The sequence below is a fragment of the Pseudocercospora fijiensis genome (genome assembly GCF_000340215.1).
Source record: "Pseudocercospora fijiensis CIRAD86 unplaced genomic scaffold MYCFIscaffold_20, whole genome shotgun sequence".
In the NCBI taxonomy this organism is placed as follows: domain Eukaryota; kingdom Fungi; phylum Ascomycota; class Dothideomycetes; order Mycosphaerellales; family Mycosphaerellaceae; genus Pseudocercospora; species Pseudocercospora fijiensis.
In genome coordinates, this window is record NW_006921551.1 from 161,425 (window position 1) to 171,530 (window position 10,106).

At 36.6% G+C, this 10,106-nt stretch overlaps 3 protein-coding genes across 3 annotated transcripts; 1 reads left to right on the plus strand and 2 right to left on the minus strand.

Moving 5' to 3' along the window:
* Window positions 1-1,493: 1,493 nt before the first annotated feature.
* Window positions 1,494-2,598, minus strand: MYCFIDRAFT_212763 (uncharacterized protein). The gene is made up of 2 exons (XM_007934401.1): window positions 2,519-2,598; window positions 1,494-2,456 (listed from the first exon to the last, which is right to left on the minus strand). The coding sequence occupies exons 1-2, from the start codon at window positions 2,558-2,560 to the stop codon at window positions 1,617-1,619; spliced, it is 882 nt and encodes a 293-aa protein (XP_007932592.1). The 5' UTR covers window positions 2,561-2,598; the 3' UTR covers window positions 1,494-1,616.
* A 595-nt stretch (window positions 2,599-3,193) lies between these two features.
* Window positions 3,194-4,196, plus strand: MYCFIDRAFT_209414 (uncharacterized protein; the record flags this gene model as incomplete). The annotated part of the gene is made up of 7 exons (XM_007934402.1): window positions 3,194-3,200; window positions 3,245-3,420; window positions 3,461-3,482; window positions 3,523-3,544; window positions 3,585-3,642; window positions 3,681-3,742; window positions 3,796-4,196. 7 exons carry the CDS (start codon window positions 3,194-3,196, stop codon window positions 3,836-3,838), a joined length of 390 nt encoding a protein of 129 aa, XP_007932593.1. The 3' UTR covers window positions 3,839-4,196.
* On the minus strand, window positions 3,440-4,418 carry MYCFIDRAFT_209415 (uncharacterized protein; the record flags this gene model as incomplete). The annotated part of the gene is made up of 2 exons (XM_007934403.1): window positions 3,440-4,326; window positions 4,412-4,418. 2 exons carry the CDS (start codon window positions 4,416-4,418, stop codon window positions 3,968-3,970), a joined length of 366 nt encoding a protein of 121 aa, XP_007932594.1. The 3' UTR covers window positions 3,440-3,967.
* Window positions 4,419-10,106: the final 5,688 nt, after the last annotated feature.

Sequence of the window (10,106 nt, forward strand, 5' to 3'; positions counted from 1 at the left end):
TTATATAGGATAATATAGCCTTAATAAACATAGGACATAAAATACTATTAGGTATATACTAAACAAGTTTTATAATCACTGCTTTACTATATATTTTTCATAATACTTTGTATATAGAATTACTGCTTATATATATTAATAATGCAACAAATATAAAAGAAATTATATATAAACTAATTTAAATTATACTATTTGTTAAATAGGCGACTAAGTATAGTACTAATATTGATTGTATACTTATTATAATAGGAAATACAAAACCTAAATTATGCTTAAAATAATCTAATAGGCAATATAGAAAAACCTATATACAAAATAATTGATCTAGAAAAACTTGCTATATATACTTATAGTAGTATACCTATTAATATAACTATATAGTCTATTGCGATTTAAATTAATCTACTTATAAACATATAAGTTGCAAATAGCCGAAGAAATAGAGGAGAAATGATATAAATTTAGCTATTTAATATTAAGAAAAATTAATTATTTACAAAAAGTAATTTTTTTGTATACTAGCTTTTTTCTAATTATTCTTCCTTATACTTAATGTCATTTATTTCTTATTGTTCTTATAATTATATTAAAATTTTTTCTAATAACAAAGATTCTATAACTATTAGCATCGAACTATATAATATACTACATATTTTAGAATATTAATTGTAAAAAACATCCTTCTCTATTAATTCACATACTTATTTAATATAATCTACTAGGATATATATTACATTTAATACCTAAAGAAGGGCAAGCGTAGGAGTGTATAACGTCTCTAGATAAAATAATAAATCTTGCGTATATTGGTTTAGATAGTAAAACTCTATTATTAACTTCTAATAATCTTAATTAACCTTCTTCTAAGTCTGAATTAGGTATAAGGTATAAATTAAATTCTAACTCTTTATTACTATTATTTATAAAGTTAGTATATTAGCAACTTTAGTATTATTAATGTCCTTTAATAAAAACTATTAAGGAAGGATCTATAACTTTGTTTATTAAATATAAGAGTTTAAATAAAGGAAAGGCTATTAAAATTAGTATTAAAGCGGGAGTTATTATTTAGATAAGTTCTATAAGTGTACCGTAGTTAAGATATTTGTTACTAATAGGTAATTTCTTTATTATATAATTTTTTATAGTAGATACTATAATTTAAGCTATACTAAATAATATAATAACTAGATAAAATACAATATTATTATAAAGTTCTATAATAGCCTCTATTAAAGGGCTAGCACTGTCCTAAAAATATAGACCTTAAGGTTAAGGTACGTTATATAGTATTTTTATATTGTTAAATAAATTCATTCCTTAATTATATACAATTATTATATTAATATTTATAAATTAAAATACTTTTAATACTTTTAAAATTATAACGTAAATAAATTCAATTGCTTACAGTTGAAATGTATATTAAAAATAAAAGAATTAAAGCGCTTTCACAAAGTTTCGGCTCAAAGAGTGAAACAAGACCGCAATATGAAATCAAGATATTGCTATTGCCGGAGCCGACGGTCCCTCATTGTCACGCTTCTACTACGATAGCCCCAGACTTTTTGAGACTTTCCATACAGGTCTTTATCTTCCTGTCGAAGATACAGAGTCTAGAACTCCTCCGATGCCCGCATCCTCGCCTTGCGCTTCGCTTTGGCTGCTTTCTCCTTCTCGCTTAAGTCTAGGCTACTGAGCAGGTTCGTAAGACCAGTCAGAACTGAGTGGCGATCTTGACGTAAATCCTGCTCTTCCTCCTCCGAGGCAGTTTCAGGCCGAGCCATAGCGCTGGCTGCCGATCCCCGGACCTCAACCCGAGGACTAGGCATACTGTGTTTGAAACCAGTGCTTGCAGTAGCATTCAAAACCTGTTCTCCTATGCTAGGACTGTTTCCTCCTGCGCTCTGATGTCCAGATGAGGACGCCACGTCGTCAAGGCCAAAAGGAACCCCACGCCTGGCCCGTTGTACGGAACGCTCAAGTGATGGGGGACCGGGAGTGGGCTGCGGCGTTGAAGGGCTGCTTCCCGAATCCCACTCGGAGCCGAGGCGGCGAGCTTGCTGAGGTGCTTGTGTTCTGGCATCTGTTGCTGCTTCCTCGCCGTCTGCATCTAGTACGCCCGGGGGCGGAGGATACTTAAGAGGCAGATCGACAGAGGTGTGCCACTTGGAAGCGTTGGGGTTCTTCAGCAAGTATTCCAGTTTCTGCTCGAACCACTCTATGTCGTCCTCGGTCTTGGGTGTCTGAGCTGGGTACATCCGCTCAATCAGAGTCTGCCTGTACAGCTTGTCCTCCTTGAATGCTGAGAGCCAATCCGAGTTCTTGAACTTGAATTTTTCGAGTTCCTTGAACAGTAATACCTCTTGCCATTTGAGGAGGTAGTGGCGGCTCGCATATTTCGGGGCTCCATGGAGCGTGTTGCTGTTGTTATCGTGGCTTTTGGCTCCATACCACTACGAAGTCAATAGTTAGCAACGGCGGGCTAGTAAGCACGACAGAGAGGGAGCAGACGTACCACTGGTCCAAGCAGGTAGAATGGTGGTGATGAGTCGGCCATGCTCGTGATGTCCAGCTGGACAGGCAGTTGTAGTGGATCGGCGCTACTGCTGTCAAGATAGACAGACAGTTGGGAGAAGGGGTTGTGGTGTGTCTCCTGTAGGTATAGAAGAAGAAGGATAAGGAGATGTGAAGCAAAAGGGAAGGGGGAAACAAAAGGCGAACTGTTGATGATTGTGTGTCGGTGGCATGACGACTCGGAAACATGCAGGTCTCATGTCTCACGTACAGTATTGTGTCCGCCGTGCCGCCGTGCGACATGCTATGCAGTGCGAGATGGCTCGTGCCACTGCCACCGCAGTGTCAGTCACATGCATTCTCTGGAGTGGGAGGCCGTGGCGTGGCGTGGCGTAGCGTACCAATCTGTTGTGAATCAGTCAGCATGCCAAGGATACACCAACCAGGGATCCTGGATACTCGTCAAATTTGATGTATCGCATGAGTCTTGGCGTCGACTCTGCAGCTCTACAGCTTCGCAGCTGCAACACTGCGCTCTGAAACCTTCTCATTTAAATCTGTTCTCCCTTCTCCGTCCCTTCCGCGCACGACTCGCCGTCTTCATCCTTCTAAGCCTAATCTGAACCTATTTGCAACCGCCTGTACCAACCATCTTTGACCGAACAAAGAATAAGCGATGCAGAGTCTGACCAAAGAGGAAAACACTTCCGAATAGCAATTGCAAAAGAGAGTCTGCAGCTCGCTTTGCGTACCTATTTCTGGTCCTTCTCTTGCAGAGGCTTTTGGTATTCAGCATGTGTCTTCGTTGCTAGGAGATTGGGCTCAGATTGTGATCGAGAAGACTATGTACCGGGTCTTGGAGTGGTGGTGTTTTGCTTTGCTTCCCTCTCTTCGGGTATGGCGGTGTTCTGCTTTTGCTTTTCTGCCTCTGGTGTTGCTTCAGTTCCCTCTCTTCGGGTATGGCGGTGTTCTGCTTTTGCTTTTCTGCCTCTGGTGTTGCTTCAGTTCCCTCTCTTCGGGTATGGCGGTGTTCTGCTTTTGCTTTTCTGCCTCTAGTGTTGCTTCAGTTCACTCTCTTCGGGTATGGCGGTGTTCTGCTTTTGCTTCAGTACCGCGAGCAGATGCGTGCTACTATTCGCCGTGTTGCTAATCAGTTTGATTAGCAGTACCTGTCCAACACCCGCACCTTCTATGCCAAGAACTACAAGTATCCTTTTAGCAAGAAGTGAGGGTTGGCATTGCGAGAGATAGTGTTTCCTTTTGTTTGCTTTGAGCTAGGCAGTTTGATAGTGAGGGTCATGCTGCCAGGCTGGCAGATTAGGGCATTGCCGAACACAACCTATCTCGAGTCGAGAGATCGACAAAGATAGGCCTCTCTAATAATATATAGTCTCTGGGTAAAGAGCAGGTAGCCAAGATTGTAGAGGCACTCAACCGATCTAATTAGTTACTAGTCAATGGCGTAACTCGTAGCGGAGAGAATGATCTGGCTGTTACTAGAGTAGACGGCCTTGGTGGAGCTGATGCGAGAGAGCGTTTCAATGGAGGAGCTGATCGTAGCGAAGCCTTCGAGCCATTGGTGGATGGCGATAGCTGGGCTCATATCGATCAGCCGTAGGTGGAAGTGATGAACTTGACTGGTAGTGCTGGTGGTGCTGGGGCAGCTAGAGGTGCTGTTGTTGTGCTGTTGTGTTGTTGTGCTGTCGTGAAGGTCGTGATAGAGTCGTGAAGCCGGTGTCGTAATGCGCGGAGCGGCACGAAGCAGCCGCGATCTCAAAGCCGGATTATTCCCGCCAATGGGGCTCTCTGCTATAGAACTAGTAAATCCGGGGTCCGGGGTCTTAGTAGGATTCGATGTCCTTGTGCTTTCTATTATAACTAAGCTAAGTAGAACAAAACATTAGTTTGTTGCCTATTAAATTATATAAAGAAGACTAAGTATTACTAGAAATAAGAAGCTACTTATATATATATATAAAATTAGCCTTAGTACTTAGTAGTGCTAACTAATCTATAATACTCCCCTTTAGGCACTTCCTACTATATAATAAGGGTAGTTTAGTTATATTCTAGCCTCTCTAGCCTTACTTCTTATTGTCCTCTAGCTTTATATACTATCCTTAGTACTTACTTTTGCCTTATTCTTTATATGCCTTCTAAGTAATTCTATCTTATTAGCTAAACGGAGCTCTTTATTAAATTATATATAGTGTCTTTCCTAGCCTATACTGCTAATTAGCTGCTTCCTTTTATATAAATATAAGCAAAGGCAAAGTCTAGTTTGCTAGCAATTAGCCCTATTATAAGCTTAAGTACGGACTTAAAAAACTAAGCTAGCTATTATCTTTATAAGCTTGTACCTTCTTGCTTTAACCCTAAGTTTTCTTCTACTAAACAATAATATATATATACTAATAGTACTTCCTTCCTTTAGTACTAATAATACTTTAGGTAGCCTTCTAAAAAGAAGATATTATAGCTACTATTAAGTACCGTAGTAGAGGATATATAGCTACCGGCTTTAGCAAGGATAGTAGTAGTAGTAGAAAGCGCCTAGGTATACTTAATTTTAGCAGTTCGGTTGTACGCTTTTCCTAACTTTATTAGGTAGTAGTAGAGATCCTAAGGGCCTATAGTAGGGCGAGGCCTCTTAGTACGAGTTAACTATAGAGTAGCTCCTTTCTACCCTTAAGGCTACTAGTCTTAAGAAGAAGACTAGCAAGGACTCGGATAATATTATCTAGATTACTATTAATTAGAGCAATTTCCGCACTATTACTAAGCTCTTCGTTAATGCCTTTAGACTTAGTATAACTCTAGCTACCTTACTACGCGACTAGGGTATTAACGTAGTTAGTTATAGCAATCTATACCCTTCTCGTACTATAGTCCTAGAGTTAGTAGGAGAAGATAATCCTCTTAGATTTAATGTCTTCCGTACTTCTCTTACCTATAACCCTTAGAGAGGAGGCTACTATACTTTAGGTACAACTCTTGCTTATACTAAGGGCAGGATTATTAACGACCGTGCTCCTAGTTCCTATAGTTATTAGTCTAAGAGCAAGAAAGCTCCTTATAAGCCTTATAAGAATAAGAAGAAGTTTAATAAGGGAACTTACAGCTCCGATATCTAGGCTAAGATTAACGATTCTTCCGATCCTAGGTTAGTATATAGAAGAGCCTACCTTAACTATACTTATAGTAACTATCCTAACTAGTGCCTATTCTACAATAAGAATAGCAACTTTGCTAAGACTCGTAAGTCTAATAAGAAGCTAACTAATTCTACTAAGAGTAGTCGCTCTACCTCTCGTAGCGGCACTTAGCGTAAGCTAGCTTAGAATAATATCGAGGCTTCTCTAATCGTCGATCCTCTCTTTTATTATAGCCTAAACGTTCTTATTAAGCCTTAGACGGGATATATAGATCCTAAGGAGATACTAGGTATTATACGCCTCCTATTTACGTATAATCTAGATAACACTTAGCCTAGATTTATTCGCAACTTAATTGCGAGTATATAAGGTACTATTAATCGCTTTAATAAAGCTTAGGTCGCTATAGTGTCTATATCTAAGGAGGATAAGGATAAGGATAAGGATAAGGATAAGGATAAGGATAAGGATAATAAAGAGGATCCTAACTCCTTTAGTAGTTTTAGTAATAGTAACTCTAATAAGGATATAGAGAATTAGCCTCTCTTTTCTTAAAGCTAAATTAGAGAGGAAAGAGGGCTTTCTTAGCTAGGTTAGGAGAGCCCGCTATTAAAACTCCTATACATTTTCATTTAATTTAGCTTAGTATTAGAGAATTGGTTTCTATATTAAGTCTTAATACTAGACCTAAAAGATAGCTCTAGTTAGTGTAGTATTTTCCGGGAGTAATAAAATAAGAAATAATTAGCTTAAGTTAACTACTAATTCGAGTATAAATGAGATTCTAGTACAAATAAGATTCTAGTATAAATAAGATTCTAGTACAAATAAGATTCTAGTACAAATAAGATTCTAGTACAAATAAGATTCTAAAAGAGTAGCTTAGGAAGTTATCCCGTTTTAGTCTAGTTCTTAGATAATTAGGTTGTTTGACTTTAGCTTAGTTAGCTAGTCCGCTATCTGCTTTTTAGTTTCGATATACTAAATGTTAAGTCTCCCTTTCTTATACTGCTCTTTATAATAGTAATTTCTTAGGGAGATATGTCTTAATCTTCTAGAGTTAATATAATTATTAATAAGATAGATAGATAACTAATTATTATAGTTAATTGTAATACGGTTAATAGCAAACCTAGTAAAGTTACTAATTTCCTTAGAAAGGTTTCTTAACTACTTTAACTCTCTTGCAGCTTTAGTAAGTACTATATACTTAGCTTTAGTACTAGAATAAACTACCTCTTTCTATAGTTAAGACCTCTATAGAACTAGTCCTCCTACTATTAGAAGTAGAAATCCTAATATAGACCTTATAGTCCTAGGATCTCTAGCAAAATTAGTATCTAAGTAGACCTTTAGACAGCTTTTAAGCTTAATTTTGTTAGAGTTGCTTTTCTTAAATACTAGGGATTTGTTAATTATACCTATAATATACTTCTAAATATGCCTTACTACTATAACGTGTTTAGGTCTAGGATTCTAAAGAAATCTAGCTAGATAGTTAATAGTATAGATAATATTAGGTCTTGTCTAATTTGAAAGATATTATAGCTTTCTAATTATTTAATTAAAGTATTCGTAGTCCTCCTTTATGCATTTAGGTTTGAATACAGTTAGGAGTCTCTTAAGTAAATACTTAATACCTTTGTATTAGTTAAGGCCGTGCTTCTATAGCTTTTTTAAGGAGTAATAATACTAAGAGATTTTAAGGCTTGTACTATCCTTAATAATGTATAGACTAAGAAACTAGTTTGTCTGTATAATCTTAATAGTATAGTTCTTCCTTAGACCTTTAATAAGCTTGTTAATCTTAGCTTAGGTTTTGCTAAAGATCTAAAAGTTATTAATATAAAGGACAACTATAATTCTATTACTAACAAAGAGACAACTGTTACTTCTAGTTAGTTTAAGCCTAAGAATCTTAAGTGTATTAGCAGCATTATAATGCTATAAAGGAGTAGCCTACTTTATACTAAATAGGCCCTTCTTAATCTCTATATACGGGAATTGCTTTAGATCTTTCCTAATAAGATATAATCCTTTAGGTGCAAGTATATAGTTAGGTCTGTCTATATCTAGTTCTAGAAAAGCAGCCTTAACATCTACTTTACATATCTTCTAGCTAAAGGTAGCTAAAAGTCCTAAGCAGAATCTACTTATTATAGCCCTTAGGGTTAGGGCAAAAGTTTGTTTAAAGTTAACCCCCTTCTTTTAAGTAAAACCCCGGGCTATATATCTTGCCTTAAACTTCTTAATAGTACTATCTAGTAGGCGTTTAATATTCTAGACCTATTTGCCTAATATTAGTTGTCTTCCCTTAGGAAGTTCTTTAGTAGATATCTATTTAAGAGTACCTATTTTGTTAAAAGCCTTAAGCTCCTTATAAATAGCTTCTCTCTAAAGTCTAGCATTTTTGCTATTTAATGCTTTATAAAGAGTTAATAGCTCTCCCTCTCTAGGCTTCTTAGCCTTCTTCTTTAGAAATCTCCTTAAGGTAGTATTTATAACTCTAGTTACGGTGCTATACTCTAGTCTTCTTATAACTCTGCCTCTTAAGGATGTTATAGAGGGTATATTAGCTAGGTCTATAAACTTTTCCCTAGACTTCTAAGCAAATTCTAGTAAGGGACTTCTACGCCTCTTATATCCTACTATCTAGTTAGATATATATATTTTTAGTATATCTTCTTAATTCTCCTAATGCTATATTAGATCGGACTAGGCTTCTTCTTATATTGCCTCTTAGGCTAGAGGTTGTAGTGCAAAATTCTAAGCATTAGGAGGTAGTTTAGGAATCGGTTTAGCTAATAGCCTCTACTCCCTCTAAAGAGGTAACTCTAAAGGCTCCCCCTAAAGAGTAGGCTCTTTAGCTACTGCTAGACTAGGATTATATATTACAACTTCCTAATTCTAGGGACTAGGTACTATAGATGCATTTCCCGAGGGAAACTTAGACGTTATACTATTCTCTATATTAGATAAGAACCCTAAAGGAACTCTAGATTCGCCTAGATTAATTCTAGCTTAGGAATGTTCTATAATCTAAATATAGGGAGGAGCTAGATATACTTTGTTTCTTTTATTACTAAATGTCTAATCTTTATAGAAACCAATATAGCAAGAGAACTTGATTTTATGCTGCTAGATTCCCCTTTTATTATTAAACTATAGTCTCTATAATAGGTAGTTCGTTAAAGAGTAATCTTAGAATCCGATATTCTAGTAGATTACTACTCTTAAGGCAAATTTAGTACTCTTTAATCGTTCTTCCTTATTAATATACTTATATACCTTATAACTAAATCTTCTAACTCTTAAAAGATTAACTAGTGCTCCCCCTTAATTTAAGTCTTTCTTAAGGTTAATAATAGAAACACCCTTAGTTGTTAGATTTGCAAGTCTGTTAGTAAGGTACGTCAAATAATATACTATATATAACTATATATCCTATAGCATCCCTAAATCAAGCATTATAGCTCTTGCGTTCGTTAAGATAGTCTTATTTAATAACTCTGCTATGCTATTTTGTTTAGGAGTATATAGGGTTAAGAAGTCCTATCTATATCTAAGGATCTTAGTAGCCTTTTAAAGCTACTTGTTATTAAACTGTTTCCTATTGTTAGAGAACTAAATCTTTAGCCTCTTTCTATATCAGTAAAACCACTTGTTTATCTATTTCTTAATAAGTTATAGACTACTACTTACGTTTAGTATAAAGTTATCCTATCTTGCCCCTACCTTTATGTTACGGATCTAATTAGTTAGAGTCCTTACATAATCTTAGAGCGACGCTAAGACTAGTAGGCTAAGCTGTCGCTCTATCTTACTAGGAGCGATAGGAGCGGTTAAGAGCGACAGCGTCGCTTACGTCGCTTACGACTATAGACAAGATGTCTCCTTTGTATTTAGGAACGCCGGAATGCCCTTATAGCTCGAGGCGTTTAACTTATATTACCTACTTACTAATTGGAATTACCTTTGTACTAATTATTCTGTCTCTGCCTCCCGCTTGTGTTAGCCTCTCTAAAGAAGCCTCGGCTTGCACGTGATAAGAAGTTACCTAACGATCTGTCGCGAGTAACCGTAACACTTTGAACGCCCTTAGGATAAGTGCCTTATTACAAGTCGGAAGGGGAACTCCCGCCCCTAGCGAGACAGGCAGTACTCGACGCACTACCTCTAGTATTAGCAATGTACTAGGAACCTATACCGGAAACGATTCCCTTAAGATCGGAAAGCTAGACTTTTATTACGGCGACCGAGACAAGTTCGATACCTAGGTTAGCTAGATAGATATGTATTTCATATTCAACTAGGTTTAAGACAACTTAAAGCTAGTCTTCGTAACGACGTTTATGCGAGGTAGGGCTTAGTATTAGGTTAAACTATTTCTTAGGACCTATCTAGATAGCAATAGGACCGACAATTCGGATAGAA

What these genes read in the sequence shown, in the direction of transcription:
- MYCFIDRAFT_212763 (XM_007934401.1), bottom strand. Translation starts at nt 2,560, where the DNA reads ATGGCCGACTCATCACCACCATTCTACCTGCTTGGACCAGTG. An exon ending in TCTACCTGCTTGGACCAGTG is followed by an intron (nt 2,457 to 2,518) that starts GTACGTCTGCTC and finishes TTGACTTCGTAG; the next exon opens with TGGTATGGAGCCAAAAGCCA.